This window comes from Marmota monax, unplaced genomic scaffold (genome assembly GCF_021218885.2).
Source record: "Marmota monax isolate L192 unplaced genomic scaffold, Marmota_monax_Labrador192_F-V1.1 WCK01_AAM20220418_F8-fsc00167, whole genome shotgun sequence".
NCBI lineage: Eukaryota > Metazoa > Chordata > Mammalia > Rodentia > Sciuridae > Marmota > Marmota monax.
Genome location: NW_026694116.1, coordinates 981625 through 1005909, shown reverse-complemented (window position 1 = coordinate 1005909; position 24285 = coordinate 981625). Strand labels below are relative to the sequence as shown.

General features: G+C 62.8%; 2 protein-coding genes across 3 annotated transcripts; both read right to left on the bottom strand.

The window, feature by feature from the left end:
• Positions 1 to 595: 595 nt before the first annotated feature.
• On the bottom strand, positions 596 to 19315 carry Abca2 (ATP binding cassette subfamily A member 2). Its single transcript, XM_046465625.2, has 48 exons — positions 19168 to 19315; positions 15723 to 15816; positions 14608 to 14719; positions 14367 to 14530; positions 14020 to 14147; positions 13735 to 13845; positions 13233 to 13451; positions 12516 to 12883; positions 12142 to 12301; positions 11434 to 11562; positions 11147 to 11314; positions 10962 to 11058; positions 10572 to 10745; positions 10387 to 10489; positions 10203 to 10317; positions 9903 to 10093; positions 9622 to 9772; positions 9338 to 9542; positions 9001 to 9165; positions 8738 to 8918; positions 8447 to 8659; positions 8163 to 8359; positions 7890 to 8072; positions 7482 to 7666; positions 7253 to 7373; positions 6746 to 6982; positions 6467 to 6673; positions 6150 to 6252; positions 5754 to 6073; positions 5468 to 5681; positions 5280 to 5385; positions 5080 to 5191; positions 4949 to 5009; positions 4699 to 4873; positions 4457 to 4572; positions 4237 to 4384; positions 4039 to 4162; positions 3784 to 3916; positions 3519 to 3636; positions 3211 to 3389; positions 3002 to 3143; positions 2782 to 2916; positions 2568 to 2671; positions 2410 to 2502; positions 2234 to 2336; positions 2024 to 2161; positions 1737 to 1943; positions 596 to 1237 (listed from the first exon to the last, which is right to left on the bottom strand). The coding sequence occupies exons 1-48, from the start codon at positions 19231 to 19233 to the stop codon at positions 1202 to 1204; spliced, it is 7311 nt and encodes a 2436-aa protein (XP_046321581.1). The 5' UTR covers positions 19234 to 19315; the 3' UTR covers positions 596 to 1201.
• Positions 19316 to 20027: 712 nt separating this feature from the next.
• Fut7 (fucosyltransferase 7) lies at positions 20028 to 24207 on the bottom strand. Of its 2 annotated transcripts, XR_009228733.1 has the most exons (3): positions 23262 to 24207; positions 22066 to 23155; positions 20028 to 20947 (listed from the first exon to the last, which is right to left on the bottom strand). XR_009228733.1 is itself a non-coding variant. In XM_058585890.1 (2 exons), the coding sequence occupies exons 1-2, from the start codon at positions 23272 to 23274 to the stop codon at positions 22140 to 22142; spliced, it is 1029 nt and encodes a 342-aa protein (XP_058441873.1). In that variant the 5' UTR covers positions 23275 to 24207; the 3' UTR covers positions 22015 to 22139. The 2 variants fall into 2 exon arrangements, 1 of the variants encoding a protein (XP_058441873.1); XM_058585890.1 differs by lacking the exon at positions 20028 to 20947 and having other exon boundaries at positions 22015 to 23155.
• Between the last annotated feature and the right edge of the window lie 78 nt (positions 24208 to 24285).

The following is a 24285-nucleotide window of genomic DNA, read 5'->3' as shown; positions in this document are numbered from 1 at the left end:
CTCTCCTCCACCTAAAGCCACCTCAGCTCCCGGGCTCCTGGGCCCCATTGTGGGGCCCTTGTGTGTGCCCCGTGTGGGATACCCTTCCCTATTCTCTCTTCTACCTGGACTTTAGCAACAGCCTGGAGGTCACCTTCTCCTAGAAGCCCCCTCCAAACTCCAGACTGACAGCCCAGCATGCACCACAGCAGGCCCTTGTAGGTACTAGGCTTGGAGTGGGGGGAGCCAGGTGGGGAGCAGGCCCAATGGGATGGGCAGGGGCCCAGGGGACACATCAGTGAGCACCTCTGCAGAGACCTCCCCCAACAGCTGCCAGCCTGTCTGTGGACACACCAGATGGGCCTCTCCATGAACACCACCTAGGGGCTGTCCCAGTGCAGGCCCTGGCTATGTGGCTGCAGGGAGGGAACACTGATGGCCTGCCTGCCTCTCCATCTGAGGCCTGGGCCCTTCCTCCAGGCTGACCCAGCTGACCTCGGCCCAGGACCTGGCCCCGCAGGGCTTTGCCCAGCACAGCCCGTCCATGTCAGAAATGCCCTCGGATAACCGGGCCCAGTGGCCCACCAGCACCCCACCCCCCAGGCACGCACTCCTGTGAGTTTTGCTTATTTATTGAAAACAAACATCTGTGTGCTCTGCACAGGTCCGGCCCCCAGGTGGGTGCGGGCGGGGCCAAGCTGGGCGGGCGAGCAAAGGCAGCTGGAGGGGGCAGGGCCAGCTTGTCCATTACTGCAACTCTGCCAGCGGCCAAGGCAGCCCCAGCCATGTCCACAGCTTCCCATGGGTGGCCACCTTCCTGCCGGGCAGCAGGGCAAGGGAGCCCCTTCTTAAAGCAAAATAAATAGATGAACAGTCCCAGCCCGTGGCCCTGCGGCTGTGGCATCAGGGTCAGCTGAAGGGAAGCCAGCCTGACCCGGCTGCTGCGGAGAAGGGTTGGTGGAGCTGGGCAAGGAGAGGGGCCAGGCCAGACCCCGGGGTTTAAGGCAAAGCAGAGTGAGGGTGCGCACAACCCAGGGCCGGGCCAGCCTTTGGCACAATCAGGGCAGGCCTCAGGACGGTGGTAGCTGGAGGAGGCAGAAAGCCCCTTGGTCCTGAACCTCCCTCTCCAGGGCCTGGCAGGTGGGCACGAGGGGGATGGGTAGGGCCTCAGCCACCGCTTGACTCCTGTTCCCAGTCGCATCCCTGACACGGCTGCTGACAGTCAGCAGAGGGTGTCCGTGTTGAAGGAGAGCTGGGCCTGGTGGGGAGGTGGGCTTGAGGTGTCCTCCAGCACCCCTGCTGGGGGCTGAGGGTGCTCACGCTGGGCCTCTGGGCTGGGGTCCGGGCTCCCTGGAGGCTCTCTGCTTCCACCTCTAGCTGACAATCTCTCCAAGCCTGGGCTCCTTCACAGCCTCTCTGCCCACTCGAGTGGCCACTGTGTCACGTCTCTCCCCTGTCCACAGGCTCTGATCCCTTCCGCTCCCCACCTCTGTTCTGGAGTCCTTGGAGCCACCAGCATGCTGTAGGCTCGGCATTTGTCTCTCTCCTCTGCCTGTCCCATCTTCCCTGTCCACTCTCCTGAAGGTACAGGTGCCTCTCTGCTGCCTTGACCTCTGGCCAGCAGGCATCCCCATGGCCAATATTCCCCGCTCCATCCCAGAACCTGACCCCCCTAAGTGGCATGGGTCCCTGCAGAGCTAGCCTGGCTGCCCTGGTCCTAAGGTCCTTGGGGTAAGGACAGTGGCATGCTGGCTCACCCTCTCCTCCTCAAAGCTGATGAGGCCCTCGTCCTCTGTGTCCAGGTCCTCTGGCTCATCTGTCACCAGTGCACGAAGCTCAGTGGGGGCTGGTCGGGGCCGCAGCAGGCTGAGCAGGCGCCCGAGGGGGGACTGCAGGGCTGAGGGTGGCTCAGTCTCTTGCTGTTCCAAGTTGTCACTCTGTTTCTTGGCAAAGTTCACAAACACCTAGCGGCAGAGGCAGGCAGGTGGGTGGGGTGGGCCTGGGCGAGCACTGCATGCCCCGCCCCCCCCACCAGCCTGCTCACATTGTCCAGGGTGGTCTGGCTGACCGAGTAGTCTTCGATGCCCAGCACGCCCACCACCTGCTCCATCTTGCTGAACACCTGGGCCAGAGAGACGTGCTCCGACTTGAGCTGGTACTGCACCTTGGTGTGGTGTCGCTCCTGGAGTGGGGTTGGAGAGAGGTCAGGGCTGCGGGTGGGAGAGGGCCCCCAATCCCACGAGGCCCCGCCTACCTTGAGCACAGCCTCCGGGAAGTTCCGGTTGAAGAACCGCACCACGTCCTTCACATTCTGGCTGCTCTTGGTGCGCACAGTAATCATGTAGCCATCCCCAAACCTGGTAGGACAGAGCCATGGCTTGGAACCCTGCGGAGCCCACCAGAAGCACCCGGCAATCTGCCTTGACTCACCTGTTTTTCAGGTGCTGGATGCTGCCCAGACAGCGCAGGCGTCCGTTCACCATGATGGCCAGGCGCGTGCACAGGGCCTCGCACTCCTCCATGCTGCAGGAGACACCGCGCATGTATACACGGGAGGGGCCCAAGAAGGGGCGGGGCGGGGAGCTTACCTGTGAGACGTCAAGACCACTGAACGGCCTGTCTTGATGAGGTCGAGAATGAGGTTCCAGAGGAAGCGCCGGGCCTTGGGGTCCATGCCCGTGGTGGGCTCATCCTGGGATGGGAGTCAGGTTTAGCCACTGTACTGGCATCCCACCTGGCATCACCGGGAAGACCAAGGCGGGGTACCCGGCCCCCCACCCAGAAGACCAGGGCGGTGCTCACCAGGAAGATGAAGGCAGGGTACCCGATGAGCGCGATGGCAGTGGATAGCTTCCGTTTGTTGCCGCCGCTGTAGGTGCCAGCCGGCTTGTCCGCGTACTTGGTCAGCTCTAGCTTCTCCAGAGCCCACTTCACTACCTGACAGGCAGATGTCCGTGTAGGCTCAAATCAGCGTCCACCGCGCCCACGGCGCCCACCGGCCACCCCGCCCCGTGGCCCTCACCCGCGCCTCATCCTTCCAGGGTATGCCGCGCAGCCGCGTGTACAACTGCAGATGCTCACGTGCTGTGAGCTCGTCGAACAGGGCGTCGAACTGCGGGCAGTAGCCGAGGCTCTGCTGGACCTGGAGCAGCTCCTTGAGCACGCTAGAGAGGCAGGCCCATCAGCACCTGGGAGGCACAGGCACCCCGCCCCACAGGCGCCCCGGCGTACCTGTGCCCGTTCACAAAGGCCTCGCCCCCTGTGGTGCTCTCGTCACCAGTCAGCATCTTGAAGGTGCTGGTCTTGCCCGCTCCGTTGACACCCAGGAGGCCAAAGCACTCGCCAGGACGCACGCCCAGGCACAGACGGTCCACAGCCAGGATGCGGCCAATCTTCCGGGACTTGTACACCTGGCAGAGGAACCAGGCGCCCAGTCCGCCTGGCCCCGCCCTGCTTCCGCTGCCCTGCTAAGCCACGGCCTCCCCTACCCTATGTCTGCTCTTCTCAGGGCTATCACCCTCCCACTGCCCAGGGCCCACCTTGGTCAGGTTCTCAATCTTGACCATGTCATTGTCAGCATCCCCACGAAGCACTCGCTGCCGCTCACTGGCCACATCCACGTCGTCCTCTACAGGTTTGGTGGACACTGGCATGCGTCTGTGGGGACAGGGTGGGCAGTGCCTGTCCAGGCCATCTCCCTGGCCACCCATCCCCACCAGTGTCCACTCAGCCCCCTCTTGCTTCATCCAGGGCAGGGTAGGCAAGCTGGTCAGGCCACCTGCCCTGCTGCTGCCCAGGACTCACTGTGGCTGTCTCAGGAAGTTGTACTGGCACATGATGGTGAGAAGGAAGCCCACAAAGCCTTCGACTGTCATGGCCACCAGCCCACGCGTGACAATGTCCCACTCAAATGGGGACTTCATCTTGTCCAGCTGGCCTGTGGGCAGTGGACTCAGCTGCTGTGCAGGGCCTGGGCCCCAGCCACCCCACCCTGCACTCCCTGGGCTCTGGGGCCTGCTGGATGCACGGCTGCCCATGCCCCCCCGAGGCGGGCCTCACCGATCTTGGCGTAGTACTCGTTGATGTACTCGTTGTAGGCCATCTCCATGAGTCCATGGCCCAGGTTGTAGTTGGGGAAGATGAGGAAGCAGCTTTTCAGGTAACTGTTGACCACCTTCAGGTCCTAGGGGCCCAGGCAAGCCTCAGTGCTGCTGCCCCCAGGCCTGCCCCACTGCACACTGCTGCCTGCCCACCTACCTTGTCATGCTCAAAAAGCTGCAGCAAGAAGGTGGCCACAGTGGCCGTGATGCCAATGAAGAGGTTGATGACGATGAGGAACACGTAGGCTGAGCTGGGGACCTCGAACCAGAAGGAGGCCGGGTACATGATGGGTGTGATGGACCACCTGTGGACAGGCAGGCGGGGTCATGGGTGGCACTGGCCCTACCCGCCTCCACCCCTGCACGCTGCCCCTTACCCATAGAGCAGGAACAGGGAGAGCACCGCAGGGAAGTTGGTGGGGGACGTGTAGGCCGGCAGGTCGAACACAAACAGGATGAGGATGCAGCAGGTGGCTGGCACCAGGTAGTTGAGCTGTGAAGGCAGGGCAGGTGAGGGATGGGCAGGTGAGGGATAGGCAGGTGTGGGGGGGGTGGGCAGGCGGGGGATGGGCAGGCGAGGGATGGGGACAAGGGTCGGAAAGCAGTGAGCAGGGCGCACCATGTCCCAAACGTAGTTGGACAACCAGTAGATGACGGGGTTGCAGCCACTGACGAACTGCAGGTGCTTGGCTTTGGTGGACTTCTCAGCCACGAGGAAGACCACAAAGCTGGCCGGCACGAACGACATGGCCACAATGATGAAGATGGCGATGACCACATCTGTACCCTGCAGCCTGGGGGAGGAGGGGCTCAGGCCCTGGCTCAGGGCTGCTCTGCCCACCTGTCCCACCCGGCCCTGCCCCACCTACAGGTAATCCAGGGAGAGGCTGGCGCTGGTCCTGTTCATGGGGTGGTTGGTGACAGTGATGCCTGTACACAGGGACAGCAGCTTCAAGCCCTGCTCCGCCCCAGCCCGCCCAGCCCCGACCGCCCAGCTCACCGTAGGCCGCGGGGCTGCCCTTGCTCTTGGGCAGGTTGGCGCGGAGGATGGCATTGTTCAGGCTGTTAAGGTAGGTGGGCATGCTGTGGTAGCCCTTGTTGTTGTAGAGCACCTGAGGAAGGACGGGCGGCTCAGAGAGGCCCTGAGCCTGGGCACTCAGATGGAAGCTGCCCACTGTGAGATCTCAGACCAGAGCTCACCTGGGCCACCCTGCGCACTGCGATCTTCCGCACCATGGGCGGGGCCCGGGCACCAAATGAGGCTGGGATGGACTTCTGGACATTGCCAAAGGTGATGGCCCCATACCTGGGCACGTGGGTAGAGGGGCAGTGAGGCCAGGCAGGCAGCAGCCAACAGCCCTCCAGGACAGCACTCCCACCTGGCTCACCGGTGCAGCCGGAAGCGGTCAGAGGTAAAGAGCAGGTACTCAGAGACGTTGTGGCCTGTGATGTCTGTTAGGATGTCTCCTGTGACCACGCGCATCTGGGGCGGGTGCCCGCCCACGCTGCTGGGGCAGGAGAAGCCGGTGCCCTGTGCAGAGCAAGTGCAGCGGACCGGCTCCCGCACCAGGCGTGGCAGGGAGGGTGCGGACGTCCACGTCTCTGTGGGCAGTGTGGCACAGTGAGACACACCCCTGGTGTCCGGTGTGCCCAGCAGCCCCCACGAGCCAGTACCTGGTCCTACAGTGGGTGGCAGGGAGGTGTTCCAGGCCTGGAGCGGGTCCTCATCCAGGGACACGGGGGAGTCAGACGGGGCGGGTGAGGGTGGGGGTGGCACGAAGTTGGACAGGGGCAGCCCCTGTGTGAAGGACTCCAGGCACATGCTGTCGAAGAACCGCGCGGCCAGCTGGCGGGACTCCCCGCTGCTCAGGTTCAGCGTGGGCCCCAGCGAGCCGTTGGCGGGAGACTTGAGCACGCAGGTGGCACCCACTCCGGAGGGCAGCCGGAACGTGCCCACCAGCTGCTGGGGGCTGGCATCTGGTGACAGTCGCAGCCTGGGGATGCCACTGTGTGAGTGGGATGGGGACACCGTCTCCCCTCACCCCCTGCCTCCTGTGGAGCAGGCCTCACCGATACTCCCTGCGCTCCTCGTTGGCATAGGGGATGAAGTTGCCTCGGGGCTGGGTATAGTTGTGGTACTGGGAGGGCGACAGGACCAGCGGGGGCAGGTCACCTGGCAGGTGAGCAGGAGTCCTGAGCAGGTTCCAACCGCCTGCCAGCCCAGGCCTGTTCTCTTCCTAACCCCCAGAGGGCCTAAGCTTGGGTCTGAGCTCCAGGGCCCAGTGGGGTCCAGATGGGACATCCCTAGGGAGCCTGGGAGAGGGTGGAGCCAAACCCAGGCCAGGGCTGCACACCAGTCTGCCCCCCAGCGAGCCAGGCAGCCATACCAATCTCAGGGACAGAGAGGGCCACAGTCATGGCCACACAGACGAAGAGGGCAGGCAGCAGGATCTGCGAGCAGAGAGCTTTGGAGTTGCGGCGGGCACAGTGGAAGCGCTTGACCAGGAGCCCGTGGAACTGCCGCACCTTCAGCCACCAGCCTTCCAGCTTGCGGCTGCCCTGGCCCACCCGGGTGAGGGCCTCCGCTTCTGCCTCTGTGCAGAGAGGGGGCTGAGTGTGCAGGCCCAGCACCCGGGGCCCACCCAGCCGGGCCCTCCCGGCCACACCTTGCAGGCTGATGTTGTCTGGGTCCTGCAGGTTGTCCAAGAGGGGGCGGTAGTCGCCACAGACATCAGCATAGCCGGCTCCCTCATCACCACGGGCAGAGCCCACCGAGGACACAGACTGCAGCGACACCTGCGACTGGGCCAGCTCTGAGCACTGGGCCAGGTTGCCAGGCTGACCCTCCCTGGACAATAGGCCCTCTGCCCCGGGAAGCACGTCCTTCCTGGACTCCTTCACATCTGCCACAAAGGAGGAGACAGCGAGGGGGGGCAAAGACTGAAGGCTGATGCCCCCAAGGCTTGCCCAGCCCCTCAGCCTCTGCTATCCACCCATGACCCCAGCTCCTAGCCCATACACCTATCCAGGACCTGTGACACCATGCCCACCCTCTGGTGCCACAAGCTGACCTTGGGTAGTCCTGGCCTCACATTCCCACCCGGGATTCCCCAATATCTCAGGTAAGGCCCTGTGGGGTGAAATAGGCTGCCGGCAGCTCCGGGACCTCTCACCAGCCTCGCTGTTCTCCAGTGACTGGTCCTCCTCCGACACCTTGAGGAATACCTCCTCCAAGGTGGTGTCCATCAGCCCAAAGCTGCTCAAGTGCAGTGCATCCAGACTGTGCTCCAGGTGCTGCGAAGGGGCAGAGTGAGGCCAGGCAGGTGGACACACAGGGAAGGGGTACGCCCACCTCCCCCACTGGCCTGGCCCCTGATCCGAACCCTGTGCTCTGCCCCACACCTGGAAGAGGCGCTCGAAGGCCCCCTTCTTGGCAGCCTCACTGGGCAGGATGTAGGAGAGCTCGGTGCTGGTGTCGGAGACCAGGAGGCAGGAGACCACGTGCTTTCGGATGAACTGGGACACCTGGGGCTCCGAACAGCTGCTCAGGGGTGCCCGGCCTGGGGGACTGGGTGCCAGGCCTGGCTCTGGAAGGGAGATGAAGCAGGGAGGGGAGACACAAGGAGACTAAGGAGGAGGGACCCGTGGTGGGAACCAGGTCAAGATGGGGGGATGGGGAGGGGACCAGGACCCTGGCATCCCAGGCCTCATAGAGTGATGGTGAGGGTTCACCTCTTTACCATGGGGTCCCAGGTAGGGGGTCCTGGGCAGGGGTGACCCAAGTCCAGCTCAGACAGCCTCAACACAGACCTTGGGGTGCCCCCGGCTCAGCAGGCCGCTTGACCAGTGTGAGGCGGTACCCATCGCCGTAGGCGCCCTTGAGGAAGAGGGGGGAACCACAGCACTTGAGCTTCCCATGGGAGATGATGGCGATGCGGTCCCCCAGCAGGTCAGCTTCATCCATGTGATGGGTGGACAGCAGGATGGTGCGGCCTGCAGGGAGGTCCAGACCTGGGGTCAGGGGTGGGTCAGAGTGGGCAGGGGTACCCATGTCTGCCCATGCCAGCCTGGTTTTCCACTCACCCGGCTTATACTTCAGAATGAGGTCCCAGATGGCCCGACGAGCGTAAGGATCCACACCAGCAGTGGGCTCATCCAGGATGATGGCGCGGGAGCCACCCACAAAGGCTATGGCCACAGAGAGCTTGCGTTTCATGCCGCCCGACAGTGTCTGCACCAGTGAGTGCCGTTTATTGGAGAGCTCCAAGTCCTCGATCATCCTGGGGACCAGATAGGAAGGCAATGGCCTGGGACTCTGGAGAGCCCTGCCTCGGATTCCACGTCCCACCCTCCCTGTGCCCACCCACTTGTCCATCTCCTTGTGGATCTCCTCCTGCGCCATGCTCTTGAGCCGTGAGTAGAACCAGAGGTGCTCTTCCACTGTGAGGCGGTCAAAGAGCACATTGTGCTGGGGACACATGCCCAGGTTCTTGCGGATTTCGTCCATCTCCGTGCGGATGTCATGCCCATAGATGGTGGCCGAGCCAGAGGTTGGTGGGAACAAGCCAGTCAGGATGGACCTGGGTGGTGGACAGAGTCATGACCCATCACCCCTGGCAGGGAGCCCACCCTGATTAAGCTCCCCTGTCCCTACTCACATGGTGGTGGTCTTGCCTGCCCCATTGTGGCCCAGGAAGGAGACCACCTGGTTCTCGTAGAGGTTGAGGCTCAGCTTGTTCAAGGCCAGCTTCTTGTCATTCTTGTAGACCTTGGTGAGCTTGTCCACACACACAACCAGGGGCAGGTGCGTGGGCTCTTCTTCCATTCCACGAGTCTCCTCTGCACCAGGGCTGGGGGTCAGTGGGGCGGAGGATTACCCCAAGGGCACCCACCCCAGCCAACATTCTGGTACCAGCCTCACCAAATCGCCGGCTCTCCATGGCACAGGCCTGGTCCTCCTCCATGATGCTGAGGCGGGGGGCACGTGTCCAAGGCCAGCTCCACTCCCAGGCCTCTGTCCGCCCACTGCCCAGCCAGTAGGACTTCTGCAGTGGGAAGTACCAGGGCCGGGGCAGCCCATACATGCCTGGGTGTTGGGGAGAGATGGGGAGGCTGACCTAAGACCTGGGGTGACCATCCACTGCATGGGCCATTTGCCCACCCAGGGAGCTGCCCCTGCTGCATTTGAGAGGAAGCACAGACCCGGCCCCACCACTGCTGGGTTCCCCACCTCCAGCCCCCCTCAGGTGGGCCTGTACCTGGGTGCACAGCCTCAATGTACCAGGTGAGCACGCCGTACACAACTGCATCCACCATCAGCATGGTGACAGCAAGGAGCAGGTTGAAGTCATCACCTTCCACTGGAGACTGGCTGAATGTGTGCCACTGGATGCCCACACCTGCCACCTCATACAGGGCAAAGTACTTGGAGCCCAGGCCAAAGGCTGTGGTGGACATCAAGGACTGTGAAGACAGCAGTGTCAGTGGCGGGCTGTGTCCACCCTACCCCACCCCAACTGTCCCATCCACCCAGGGCCCTCACCGCAATGCACTTTTCAAAGGCAGTGATCTTGTCGTGGGCCACCTCCTCGCGGATGGCCACATACATGTAGGGCACGTAGCTCAGGAAGTAGATGATGCCACCACAGGCTGAGGCCAGCTTGGCCTTGGAGTACAGCACCGACACCAGGAAGCTGACAGGTGTGGCCATAGGACCTTCAGCACTGTGCCCAAAGCCCCCCCCGGCACACCCCTGTGGGGCCTAGAGCAGCCCCAAGAGGGTGTGTATGACACTTTGGGTGACCTCCCCCTGCCAGTGCTCACCAGAACATGATGGTGGCCACGGCATACACGGCCAGGAAGAGCCAGATGATGAGCACATGGCTGTGCATGAGCACCTGGCCGTACTTGAGGATGGCAGTGAGTGCCGTCACAGAGATGGACAGCTGCAGGAAGCCAGTGATGAACCAGGCCACCCAGTGCACCGCGTTGTTGAGGCCCATGGTCTTCATCACCTGTGGTTGGCGGGCAGCAGGCAAGGCCCCTTGGGGTAGTGCACAGAAAGGGACCATCCTGTCCAGCCCAGCCCCCGTGGGGGCTGCCCGAAGGTGCCCAGGCCCTCACCTCCTTGAGGCGGTGCTCCTTCTCAGCCACTATGTGCTGGATGGTCATGGCCACGGAGTACACCCAGGAGATCACCATGCAGAGAGGCATCATATGCTCAATGACAAACAGGAAGCTGCAGGAGGGCACAGGCGTGAGCGCGGCTCTGGCTTGAGGGCCCACCAGCCGCCCGCTGGCCACTCACTCGTCGCGCGTGTAGCAGGGGTAGGGGAACATCTGCACGTAGTTGCCGGGCTCCACCACATCGTGCCCCACGAAGGTGTTGATGATGGCGCGCTCCATCATGTCTGCGGGTGGGGGCAGCCGTCAGGGGCCTCTGAGTCCCGTGTGGCCCCATGTGTGCCCCACCTCGGCCGCTCGGCCCCTCACCCTGGATCCAGACGAAGCCGTAGAGGAAGTAGAAGCGGCCGCCGGTGTTGGGCCCCGGCCGCCAGTAGGCGCGGCGGATCTCGTTGGTCTTCTCGGTGAAGCTGGAGTTCTGGCGGATCTTGTAGTGCACGTGCGGCGGCAGCGAGCCATCCTTGCGCGTCTGGAAGATCACACCTGGGGACCGCGGCAGGTGGGCTCGAGGGGTGGGGCCAGGGAGGTGGGCGGGGCTGGAGGAAGGGGCCGGTGGGGGGGAGCCTTAGGAAGGCTGGACTGGGCGGCAAAGGACAGGGCCAAGGCGGGCAGAGCAGCGGGAGGGGACACTGGGTAAGGCAGGAGGAAGAGCCCACAGGAGGAACAAGGCTAGGACTCCCCAGCCGGGTGGCAGCTCACTGGCAAACACGGTGACGTTGTCCTGGTAGGCCTGGTTGAGCGTGTAGTTGACTATGCTCTCCTCGTCCGGAAAGCCCTTGAAGATGTCCACGCTCACCTGGGGGAGGTATCGTTAGAGCCCGCCCTGGGCATAGAACGGGGTGGGGGGGGGATGGAGGGGGCCGAGCGGCCGGACTCCACCCAACCTTGGACATGAACTGGATCCAGCCGCAGGCCGCATTGTCAATCGTGTCCAGCTGCTGCAGGAGGGCTGTGCCGTTTGGCAGCGAGAAGTTGTCCTGGCGCAGGGCCGGTGGCAGATCCTCCAACGACAGGTTCAGTGCTTCGGGGCGCTGCCGCAGCTCTTCCACATACTGGGGGAGGAAGGCCAGCTCAGAGGGTGGCCGCAGCCTACCATCCCAGGGAGAAAGGGTCTCCCCCACCCCACAACGTGCCAGGTCACCTCCCTGTCCCCACCGGGCACACACAGCACCTGCCGCAGCCAGTGCAGATGCTGCTGCAGACCACCCTGCTCCAAGAAGCTGCGGATCTCTGCAGAGATGTTGAGCCAGACCTGGGCGTAGTGAGTCACGTTGCCCACAAAGGCGAAAGTCTCGTTGGCCTGCAGACAGTGAAGGCATGGGGCTCCAGGAAGGAGCCCAGCAGCATGGGGATGCTCTGCTCCTCCACCTCCCCAAGAGACTGGCCTTCCCTGATGCCCAAGACTGCTCTGGCAGCACTCCCACCTGGAAGCTCTTGCCCTTCTGTCCTAGAAGCCCTCTGTGCCCAGGACCCTGTCAGGTCAATTTTCAGCCCTGACCTCTACTATTCCAGACAGGATCTTGCTCCAAACACACCACCCACAGGATGCTGCTCTGGGAATCCTCAGAGGTACCTCACACCCACCAGAACTGCCCTGCTCTAGTCATCCCCAATCAACAGGGGACACAAGGCAGACCAGCCCCGCCAGGGCATCCAAGCACCCAAATGCCTCTGTCCCTTGAATCCCTGAACTCCATATCAGTGCTCCAGGGCCTGTGCACTGTGTCCTGCATGGAGCTGCAGGAAATGCAGCCCTACCAGCCCCGTCCTACTGACCCACCTCTGCAGAAGTCCCAGGCCTGCAGAGCCCGCCACCCAGCCTTGGGCTCCTGCCCATGTGAAATCACAGCTCACGCACCAGCACGCCAGACCTGCGCACCTTGAGGATGACACGGTCAGCCTCGGAGCCTGCGGGTGCATATAGGATTTTGGGGTTGCTGGTCATGAGGTGCACAAGAAGTCCCAAGTTCCGCTGCTCCTTGCTTGTGAAGCCCAGGGAGCTCATGTTGCCCCTCCGCAGCGCCTCTGGCTCAATAGTGCTGGCACAGGCAGGGGACAGGGCATAAGGGGTGGGTGAGGTATTGTGGTCTGGACAGGGGGCTTAGGAGTGGGGCAGGGAGTCAGGGTGGACATCTAGTCAGGGCTTAGACGTGAGGCAGGGCACCAAGAGATGTCAAGAGGGAGGGCCATGTGTCAGGACCAGGTCATGAGGAGCACTGTCCCACATGTCCTCCTGACCCTCCACTGACCTACCGGTTGTTCCCACACAGGATGGGCTGCAGACCTGCCCAGAGCTGCACAAAGGCGGAGCACTGGCCCTGCAGTGTGTCTGTGGAGGCCGGGGCTGCCGCTGCCGGGGGGCCTTCCTCTGCTGTGTTGTTGGAGCCTGCACCTGCACCCACCCCAGTGCCATTGGCTGTACCACTCGGGCCACCAGCTGAAGGCACTGGGGCCCGGCCGGCGCAGGCACCCTGGGGCAGCAGCAGAGCCAGGGCTGACAGGACATCCACGTCCTGCAGAACCTTCTGGGCATCCAGCAGGTCCCCTAAAAGTGCCTGCAGCCTCCGAGGGGATGGTGCCTGCTGCTGGGAGTCGGAGCTGTTGGGGGCATCCAGGCCCAGCTGGGGGAAGATGGGGCACATAGTGCAACTCAGGCTGGGGAGGGGGGCATGGGTTAGGTGGGGGTGGCTACCAGTGGGTGGGTGAAGTCAAGATGGAACAGGGAGGACACACCAGCAAAGGACACAGCTGGGGAAGGAAGGCCTGCAGCCTGGGGTGCAGGAAGGCTGACCACAGGCCAGAGATAGAGGCTGGGGTGGGAGAGGCACAGGGTGCGTGAATCACGGTTGGGGGGACACTAGATGCCCAGCCATAGCACCATCCCATCACTGCCTGACAACAGAAACTTCCCCAGGACTTCAAGGACCCAGCACCACCTCTAGCCTGGTCAGCTGGGAGGCAGGGCCTCACCTGCTGGGAGATCTTGGCCATGTCCAGCTGGTTCCGGAGCTCAGCAGCCAACCAACTAAAGCGCTGGGCACGAGCTGCAGCCTTCCCACTGCAGATAGTGTCCCGGTAGCCCTGAAGAGCTGTCTGCTGACCCTCAGGCATGGTGAGGATCTGGCCCAGCTCCCCAGAGCCTGGGGAACATGTGAGTTGCTCCAGGAAGGCAGGGGCCAGCAGCAGCTCCTGAGGGGAGAGGTACAGAGGACAGCTGGAGCCACAAAGGGACTCTACCCCAACCAAGAGCAGACCAGGCAAGATGGCCTCGGCCTCACCCTGCCCCAACCACTATAGCAGCTCCAGGGCTTCTAGGTACCATGGTGTAGGGGAAACACATGTCACCATTTGCCTCCTCCCCATCCCCATGCCGGCCACAAACTCCCAGAAAGTGCTGCAAATGACCAAGGAGGGCCCTTTCCTCACCCACTGGGCAGGCTGACACCTCCCATCCCAGGGACAGGCCCCTCACCTCCATCCGCAGTAGGGGATTGCTTCCCGGGCTGCTCCAAGGCACCTGATCCCTGGGGAAGCCTGACTCCCCGTGCAGGGCAGACAAAGGGCCAGAAAGCAGGCGATGGACCTGAGGGTACAGGGAGGGGCCTCAGTTGGGGGTTGAGCCCTGAGGATGGCTCTGCTGCCCTTGCACCCCCTTCCCCACATAGTGGGGAACTCAGGCTGGGGAGGGGGGCATGGGCTAGGTGGGGGTGGCTCTAGGCCAGTGCTGTGCCCACTGCTGATGTGTGCCCCATCTCACCTTAGGCGGGTCCACACGGGCAGCCAGGAGGGCCTGGGCCGTGCTGTTGGGCAGCGAGAGGTTCTGCATCAGGAAACGCCAGAGTTCCCATGGGTCCCTGGCCACCGAGTCCAGAGAGAAGGAGGACACTGGACAGGCAGGAAGATGAAGCTGAAAGGTTAGCACTACCCTGGGCGGAGCACCAAGACTCAGCAACCACAGCAGGCAGTTTGGCGGGGCCCCCCCCAGAGCACATGCATGTGTAGCAGCACCGTGCAGATGCAGGGACCCAGGGGCAGAGCTAGGCTACTGCCTGGAGTAACAAAGCAGGGTTTGAGGCCCTCCCCCAGCCACTCCCAAGGGCGCACCTGTAGGTCTATCCAAGTGGCTCTCCCAGGTGCCTGGACCTGAGCTTAGGGCCTCCAGATCATGGCGCAGGGCCTCGAGCTCCGAGCCCAGGCTGGGCCGTGCTGGGTCGAACAGGTTGCCTTCCTCCACCACACGGTTGAGGCGCTCCAGCAGCTGCGTGACCCTGCACCACCATGGGACGTCACCCTCTGGGATGGGGTGGGGGGAGTGGCCAGCTCCCCAGGGGTGGGGGTCACTCACGTGGAGTTGGCATACTGTAGGAAGCCAAACTCATCCCGCTGGCCATCTGGGCACAGCGACTGCATAACAGGCAGGATGCCGGCGGAAGTCAGGGGAGACGCTGTGTAGAAGGCTGGAGGAGACAGGGACATGGGTCAGGAAGGGAGACAGGCCAAGAGGGGAGGTCCAGAGGATATCAGGGAGGAAAAGGTTAGGTGGCAGGACAGAACACCTGGCCCCTGGCTGTACTAAGGCCAAGAGTTCTGCTGCAAAGGACTCTAGCAGGTCAGAGGTCAAAGGGGCACCTGCCATCCCTTCCCCTATAACTCCCAGAGTCTGTCTCTCCTCTGCCCATGCAGCCACAATGCCCTGGCACATCCCCCTAAAACTCAGGTGTGGCACTGCCCACAGGGCCCAGGGGAGCACTGAAGCCCCACTGGGCAGTGACCTCTGACCTCCTAGGCCAGCTCGTTAGCAGAATGAGTGCAAGTGCCTGCAGGAGTTTGAAGGGAGAGCATCCAGGCTGACCCAGCCCCAGCTCAGGCTAGCCCAGACTCAGCCCAGGTTAGCCCAGGCATCCCACCCCTAGAAGGCATGGCCAGGTGACCCCATAGATACCCTGATGAGGAAACGCCCAGCAGCCTGACCAGGACATCAGTGGTGGCCCAGTGGCCTGGCCTTTCAATACCCACTACCACCCCATCACTGCCCACCACTGCCTTGTAAGCCTGCTCTTCCTGACCAGGGAAGGAACTCTGCAGGAGTCCTGGGCCAGGGGAAGGGGGTGCTGTTAATACAAGCGGGAAGGGTGCTCAAGCTGCACCAGGAGGCCCACAGAGTCCTCCATGGCTGCTACCTGAGCCATCACTTACAGACTGCACACGGCCGGTGGAAGAGGACAAGAGACCATGCAGGGGCAGGGCAAGGTGGGTCGAAACAGAACAGAGGAGACAGTGAGTGCCTGGCCTGCCAGCCACAGGGCTGTCCACCGGTGGCCACAGCCAGCCACACCTCCACAGCACAGCTAGGGGATGTGGCCAGGACCATGCATTTGAGCACACATGCTCAATCGAAGCAGTGAGGGCACCTGACCCTCCCTGTGCACCCACTGTGTCCCAGACCTGCCGCTGCCTTACCTTCCTTCACTGAGATGGTGGGCTTCTTCTGCCGCAGCCCCAGCAGGATGAAGAAGAGGACGAGTGGGATGAAGATCTCGAAGGCCAGGACCCACTGAAAAGGGTGAACCACATAAGCCTGGCCTCCCCTCCACCACCTGCCCAGGCTGGACACAAGGGACCTATGTCGGCTCTACCCATCCCTGACCTCCCTACAGGCCAACCCAGCCCAGCCAGGACTGCGGCTCTGCACAGGTTTTTCAGGTCCAGCAGAGGTTGCAGCCCCTTCCAGGCACCAGGAGGTAAGCATTATCTGGTGCCCCAAATCAGGTCTCCTGTCCCTGTTCTGAGTTCTACTTGCCATGCTGGGGAACACTGGCCCTCTGAGGAGCCTTGGGCCAGCAGGGCCAGGTCAGCCAACTAGTGATCACTCTGACCCATACGCATCCACCTCCTCACTTGCGGGGCCACCTGGGCAGGATCTTGGAGGCCACTGTAGCACACACAGTCTTTTCCTGCCTGCAGCTCCCACACATTCCCAGGGCCACCCCCTCCCACTGCAGCAGCACACTGTACCCCCACACACAAGAGCCTGGGGAAGTGAGGCCTGGGGTAAGGGAAGCCCACCTAAGCCCAGGGCCCTGAGCCTCTGGGGAGACCTGGCCAGGATCTGACAGCCCCAGCCCTGAGGCCAAGGCACTGCTTCCACCGTGGTCTCACTGACAGCTCCTGCTACCTGAAGCCAGGCTGCAAGGGGAGCCTCGTGGGCCTGCTCTGGGTCAGGGAAACATGCTTGAGAACCCCAGGGCCCAGGTTTCCTTGTCAGGTTCCCAGCTCAGGGAGGGTGCAAGAGAGCCAGTGTTCTTGAGGAGCCCTGTAGACCAGCCCTGAGAGCCACAAGACAGAGGGCCCTGGGCCTGCCCCCCCCTGGATCTTCTCAGAGGCATCAGTTTCCTTTGTCCTCACCCCCACACCAAAAAAGACCAGGCCTCCAGCAGTGTTGTGTGAGGCTAGGCTGGGCCCCCGTCCCCAGCAGTGTCCACTGTGCTTGGACAATAGTGCTCTGTGATCCAGAACACCATGCTGTGTCCACACCCCACACTCGCTCCAGCCTGTGCCAGCCTCCACCCCTTCCCTGAGCCACATGGAGTCCAGGACAGTCCAAGGAGGCACTGTGGGCACCCCAGAGCAAAGGTGGCTGGAAGCAGGGGTCACGGCCAGGTGCCAGCCCCACCCACACCTGCCGGCCACTGGGCACCTCTGCCACTGTAACTGCAGCAACAGGCCACAGCTGCCTCCCCCATTGCTATAGCAACGGCCCTGCATGAGCTGCCAGGAGGAGGAGAGTCCTAGCTGGCGGACAGGAGGTACAGGTCCAGCACCACCTGGGTGCCCCACCTGGGCTCCTGAAGGTGGCCAACCTCTCTCCCCCAAGACCAGCCCTGTGTGTAAACATTGTCTCAGGGTCCAGATGCCCACCCCCCACCCAAATTCTCATGACTGTTGTGACAAGGGCAAAGACAGGGGGACTCAAGGGTGATGCTGTGGCCTTTTGCCCAGCTACCTGGTGATAATGATTTCCTTCCTCCACCATGGGCAGCCTCATGCCCCAAGTGGACCCACATCTCCTAACTAGGAGGGGACAGGCCACAATCCCAGGCAGGGGACTTGAGGTACAGTCCCTGGGAGGAGGAGGCATGCAGGGCAGAGGTCCTGGATTCCTGCCCTCAACCCTGAGGTTTGCACATGCGTACCCCTGTTCCCAGCATGGCACACAGCAGACAAGACCAAGCCTCCACCTGTCCAAACCCAGCCCCAGAAGTCCAGCTCCAATGCCCAAGACCCTTTCTGGGAAACTGGGGATCCAAAGAGTGAGTGCCTGGTGTCTAGCCAGCCCCAGCCGCACATGCAAGCCCAGCAACGACTCAGCTCTCCTGGAGAAAGAGATCCTCATTGGCCACAGCCACAGACTGGGGTCCTCCACTGTGGCCCAGGGGCCTCTGGGGGTGCTGTAGGGTGGGGGATCTGGAAAGGTCTGGGGAGACAACCCAACCTAGCAGGCTGGGACCTCTCCTGGGCACTTCCCACCTGTTTCTCAGGTAGTCCCATAAGCTACTGCTCCCTTCCCTGAGCCTTGGAGTCCCCAGTGGAGGCCAGACCCACATCTCATTGTCTGCTCGCAAGCCCTGGGGGGGGGGGCTTTCTGACAAATGCCCTGGGGCTAATACTAATATGAACCCACAGCCTGCCCCTTCTTCACCCAGCCCGACCCTGCTGTCCCCAGGGACCCAATAGCTAGATCTGTGGCCTAATCCTCCAGACCCCATGCCACCAGCCCTAGGCACTGTGGGCAGGATGTGGACCCAACCCTGGCTCCCAGCCAGGGCCAGGTGCCCAGAGGAATCCTATATGCTGTAATGACCACGACTACCCCACCCTGCGTACAGCCTGTCCGCCAGTTTCCCATTGTGTACTTTGAAGCCCCTCTCAAGGAGGAATGTAGGCAGGAGCTGGTGCTACCCAAGGGTTCCTGGTGCCCAGGGTGGGCCAAAGGATGCAACCTCCTCCTTAGAACCCCCACCACTCTGTGGCCTGTGCTGGGAAATCCCAAGGGCTTCAGAAACCCAAGCTGGCTCAGGTCTCTCCAGCTCCTGTGCTGCACCTGTCCTCCCCAGGGCCAGAGCAGGGACCAGCAGCAGAGGGCCAGCAGGACATCCATGCCCCAGCCCTGCTCCCCACCTAGGAATGCTGTCCTGGGAAGTGCTGAAGAACCTGGTGGTCACAGCTCCACTTAGAGAGACCCATCCCAGAGAGCCCTGGGGCTGGAGGATTCAGAGTGTGGATCAGCCTTAGGGAGAACTTGTCCCAAAGGACAAAAGGGTGCTGGGATGCTGGCCTAGGCTGGCACAAGGTCGTTCTCCGTGGTGAGAAGGCAGAAGCCAGGGTTGTAGATGTGCCAGGAGAGGTGCGGAGGGGAGGAAGAGGAGGAGGAGGAGGTGGCGGCTGCCTGGAACCAACTTGGGCCTCAGGCGTCTGCCCAAGGGCAGAGGGCGGGTGAAGGGAGGGAATGGACAGGTCTCTGCAGGGCTACAGGGGGTGGGCCCGGGCCCACGGAGCCTCTGTGCTGGATGGAGTGCCCTGGCCAGCGCTGGGTCCTGGGAACCAGGACCTCCCGGGAGCCCGAGTCCTGGGGGCCACAAGCCCCCATCCCCACCCCCACCCCCCAGCGCAGCCGGCCCGCGAGCGCTGCGGAGGGCGTCCGCCCGTGACTCAGCCGAGCGCCGCGAGTGTCAGCGGGCGCGGGCGGCGCGCTGGCACCGCCGAGACCCTCCCCGAGGCCGGAGACCAGCAGAGCCGGGCTGCAGGAAGGGGGCTCGGCCCGGGCCCGCGGCTCACGTACGCGCGGGGAGCGCGCCGTGGACCCGGGCGCGCGGCCTCCGGCTGGCGGGCGGGCGCGGGGGCTCACCGGGCTCCGGCGCTTCAGTGTCACGTTCTTCCAGAGCAGCAGCTGCAGCTGGTGCAGGAAGCCCATGGCGCGGCCGCGCTCCGCCGCTCACCGCCGCGGCCCGCTCCTCTGTGCGCCCCGCCGGGCCCCTCTGCCCGCCGCGCCGCTCGGCATCGCCCGCGCGGGGGCGGGGCGCTCGGGCGTCCGGGACCGGCTCCGCGCTAGCTCCACCCCGGCGGCCGCGGCGACAGCGACTCTGCGCCGCGCCCCGCCCGCGCCCGCCGCCCCCGCTTAAAGGAGCCGCGCCGCACGCTGCGTCCATCAGGGGGCGCTCGCAGGGTCGGGGCTCGCCTGCACCTGCGCGGCGAGCGAGGCCTCCATCGTCCTCCCACCCCGTGCGGTGCCGTAGCAGGGACCCCTCAGAGCACGCGTCTGAACCGAGACCCGTGGATCACCCCTTTCCGGATCTAAGAATCTTTGTGCACCGTAGCTTCTTCCAGGGGCTCCAGGCCTGGGGGTCGCCTGCAGAGGTGCCCCAACGTGGTCGCTATCATCCAGGCACCGTGAGGGAAAGTTGAAGGCCTTGGTTCCCACCAGGTCACGCTCAACTCCGCCATGCCAGGCAGAGATCTCCCTTGGACGCGAGAGCCCGATAGGCCCCGAGGAGCAGCTGCTCTAACCTAGGACAAGTGCGGGTTCACCTAGGGTGGAGGCAGAGACCTCACCTGTGCAGGTCAGGCACTGCCTTCCAGGCTGCAAAAGACGCCGTCCAACCCGACCAGCACATCTTGACTGGTGCCCTTTAACGGAGGCCCCTGGTGAGGGGGACTGAAATGGCCTGAGCCACCCCATAATGAATGAGCCACCTGTTGTCTAAGTGATATTGATTAGGCTTTTAAGATGGAAAGCACCCTTCCTTCACCGATTAGGAAAGAGGTAAAGATGAAGACTGCCCTTACAGATACTCACAGGTCAGAGAGGGCAGGTGGGGCAGGACCTGGTCCATCTTCTTTGTTGGGTCCCACAAACGAGTTTCCCACAAGATTTTTTTTTTCTTATTTTGAGTTGGGGGTCTTGATACACTGCCCAGTTAGTCTCTAACTCCTGGATTTAAGTGATCCTCCTGCCTCAACACTCCAAGTAGCTGGACTGCAGGCATGTACCACAGTCGGTGCCCAGCTGCCCAGCAGGAGCTCCATGGGGTCACACTGTGACCAATAGTAGAAGCTGTGGCACATCTGCATGTGTGAGTTTGGTGGGGTGAGTCAAGCAGGCTGCATCCAGCCATTCTGTAGGGATGTGAACACCAGGCAGAGAAACTGTTGGGGTGACAGTTCTGCTCTGTATGAAAAAGTTAAACTAATATTCAAACTATAGTGCCGATCAATAGCAGTATAGAGCTGTAGCCCACTACAGACAGCCATGGGGCTGGCAGGACACCTGGGTGCTCTGCTCAGCTGCAGTCCTCTGAGCAGTGAGAAGACTCGAGGGACCCTGGCCCCAGAAACAGCTCTTTGCTGGTGGGGACAGGCGTGGTGCTTGGAAAACAGTCTGCCTTCCTATGCTGGCTTGTATCACCAGGTCTGAGGGTCATAGGTGTCCAACTCCAACTTCCACAAAGGTGACCCATCACTTGCTGAAGACAGGCCACAACCAGGACAGAACAGGACTGAACCTTCCCAGCCCTAAGCGGGTTGCAGGGTTCATTTCTCCACATGGCCAGCAGAGGGCAGAAGAGGGAAAGCTGGACCCAGGGAGCTGAGGGCCGTCTTACCGGATGCTTTGATGGTTTCTTACCAGCCTGTGAGTGGGATGGGAAAGTGTGAGGCTGTGTGGTGTCCAGCCTGGGATGCACAGAGGGAACCCCCAAAGTGAATGAAAAACTTATGGTACTGCAACTCCCTACTCCCTCCCAAGTCCTTTGTAGGGGAGGTGACCCTGGGTAGAGCAAGGGAACAAACGCCACCCCCAATCCCCAGTCTCAGGACATTTACTTCTCCCCAGTTAGCCCAGAAGGCTGGGTCAGGACAGGAAGCTAGGTAGGCATTCCCCACAAGCTACTGGGTGGGGGGGGGGGCTTCCTGCTCGTATCCGTTGCCCACCCAAGAGAAGCCCCTGCCCCCACCCCAGGGGCTTGGCCAGCCAGGGCCCTTGTCAGCACCACCAACAGCCTCACCCCCCACCTCTAATGTCATCTCCCCATACCAGAACACCAAAAGGAGCTCCCTGGCAGCCACAGCATCCTCAAGGCCAACCCCCTAGCTGGCCAGGCTGCCACCACCACCACGGGGACTCCAAGTCACCAGTCAGGCCCTGTCACACGCAGGAGCCCCTCTGGCCTGAGATGCACCTTAGCCCACCTGGGTTTCTGGCTGTGGTTCTCTGCTCTCCATACACCTAGACCTCTGGGCGTCAGGGGAGGCACCTTGAGGGGGTGCCACTTGGCAGAGTCTTAGGCGGAAGGAGGATGAGGGCCCCCAGGCCACTCAGGCCGGCTGGAGTCAGAAGCAAGGACCCGTGGCTGGAGGGTAGTGTCCAGCAGGTCTGCAGTTCTTTATTGCACCCTCCCTTCCTGCAAGGCCCCTGGGTTGCCAAACACTCCTGCACACAGGGGCTCTAGGGTACAGGAAGAGCAGGGCCATGCGCCTGCCTCTCCAGGACTAGAGCACCTCCACTGGGGATGTCCAGGGTGTCCAGGTTTGTCCCCAGGGCCGGCCTCCACCCTTTCAGCTGGCCTTGTTTACAGAGATATGTTCAAGGTGGGGAGGTAGATCCTCTGCTGCCTTTCCTCTCTGAGCAGCCTGAGCAACATGCACCCCACCAGCCCCCCTCCTCCCCCAGCGCCTGCTCCACAGCCCCCCAGCCTGCTCCTCCCTGCTTCCTAGTCTCTGACCCGAGCCTTGGGTTAGCACGACTGACCTGGGGACCGGATGCCCATGGTTTGGTTTCAACATCAGCCTTCTGCCCACAAACCTCTTGTCACCTGTGGGAGCTCAGGCCTGGAACCAGCCTTCCAGGTCCTCATAGACCTGGCCACGTGGCAGGTAGGGGTAGCGGGCACAGATGGCACAGAAGCGCTCCTGCCAGTCCTCCAGCAGCCGCACGCGCAGACTGTCACGCCAGGCAAAGAAGCCACGATAGCGGCTCTCGTTCATGCCATTGAGGAAAGCGGCCAGCTCCTGGGCAGACCCGAAGTCGTCCACGTGCACAAAGGCATGAGGAGGCACGAAGGCTTCATAGGTCGCCCTCGGGGGTCCCAGCACGACAGGCACGGCCCCAGCTGCCAGCGCATTGCGCCAGAACTTCTCAGTGATGTAGTCCCGGTGCTGTGAGTTCTCCAAGGACAGGTAAAAGCGGTAGGGAGCCACGGTGGGCAGCAAACAGTCAGCACACAGTGGACGCCCACTGGCACGGCCAAACACATCCACCTGAAGGTGAGGTGCCAGCTGGCGGTACACCCTCGCACGCTGTTGCCGCCTCTGGAAGTTGCTAACCACCCAGACGGCCATCCTGCTCTTGACTGGCACTGGGGGCGCAGGCCCAGAGCGGGGCTCCAGGCGCCCATAGGGCACAAAAATGTCCGAGTCACGCCGGTAGCTCAGCACCCAGTTGAAGATGCCACGCAGGCGGGCGAGGCCGTGGGTGTTGCTGGGTGACTCCATGGAGGCCCAGATCCAGGGCTGCCCACGTGGCCTCTGTGCCAGGGGTAGGCGGGCCCTCCTGGTCTCCAGCTCCCGGTGGTGGAAGACCACGGCATCAGCACTGGCCAGCAGACTTCGGTCAGTGCTCAGGCGGCAGCGGGACATGCCATAGCGGGTGCAGGTGTCACCCAGCAACTCTGGGGGCTGGTCGGTGAAGGGCCAATGCCAGATGAGGATGGTGACCATGGGCTGGGGCTCTGGCACACCACCTGGGGCTGACCCCAGCAGCCACAGGAGCCAGAGGACTGAGAGCAGGGCCCCCCCAGCAAGGCCCCCCCAGGCCCATAGTCTCCAGGTGGTGCCACGCCCTGCAGGAGGACAAGGAGGAGAGGCTGACACCCGGCTCAGGACACCTGCAGGTCCCCGTTTTTTACCACCCCTCCTCCCAACCAGGGTCCCCAAGGAGCTACTCACTGGCATTACTCATTCACAACCTCCCAGAATCAGTCACTGGAGAAACCCGAGGTTCTCAAATCACAGCAGCCACTCTGACAGAGGCACCCTGAAATCACAGCTGTGCCCCTTGCTCAGCCCCTGCCTGGAAGCACTGTGCTTTCATCTGCCCAAGGTGAGGGCAGTTGGGGCCTTCCCACTCCTGCCCCGCCCCTGCCCCCGTGGCCTTTGGCATCAACCACTGTCCCCACCCGCACCTCCCTCTCTGCTCCTCTGCTGGGAGTGGGGTTAGCTACAGGAAGCCAGGGCCCCAGCTGCCCCTGATGGTCTCTGGAGAGGCCCAGACCTGACCAGCTGGGCACCAGAAGAGGAGGAGGAGGCCTGCTTGGTCCAGGGAAGGGAAGGCTGCCCGCGTGAGCACCCTGAGCCCCTACCCAGATGGGCACCCCCTATGCCACCCACCGTACAGACCCAGGGCACCCTCATAGAGCAAGTGCACTGCCCCAGTCTGTGGCCCCTCCCTGTGGCATCACCCACTTCCCCTATGCAGCTGGCCGTGGTCTCCCAGACCCTCTGGTGTCACAGATGTGCTGCGCTCAGCTCTTTCCCCAAGGCTGAGGTTTCTATGGGGCCACCCCACCCCATCTCGTCCCTGCTACCTCTAGGAACTGCCTTGTCCCCAGAATCCAGATCCCCAGAGAGGGATCCATCCTGGGGTGGTAGGAGACCCCAGCACGTGCTCCTGAGGGCAGACCTCAGCCTGCATTTTCCCCCGAGGGACTGGGGGCTGCCCAGTGACATGTGCCCCTAGAACCTAGAGGCTGTGGGCTGGGCCCAGGGTCCCGGGTGGGCTGCAAGAGCTGCAGGTCACACCCTTCCTCCTTGCTGCCTTGCAGGGGGCTTTCCAGGCTGGAAAGGGAAGGAGTCCTTGTGTCCCTGACGCTGACAGACAGACTGTCGGGCAGAGTCTGGCTCTGGCTCCAGGAAGAAGAAGTCTGGCCCCAGCTTGAGGTCTAGGTCCCTTCCCCCTCCCTCCAGCCAGCCC

Excerpts from the sequence above, each read along its gene's own strand:
- Abca2 (XM_046465625.2), bottom strand. The coding sequence starts at position 19,233 with ATGGGCTTCCTGCACCAGCTGCAGCTGCTGCTCTGGAAGAACGTGACA. Across the intron at positions 4,385-4,456 it reads TCCCTGTTCCTGCTCTATGG|GTGGTCCATCACACCCATCA; the intron begins GTAAGGGGCAGC and ends GCCTGTCCACAG. Across the intron at positions 1,944-2,023 it reads GCCAGACCACCCTGGACAAT|GTGTTTGTGAACTTTGCCAA; the intron begins GTGAGCAGGCTG and ends CTCTGCCGCTAG.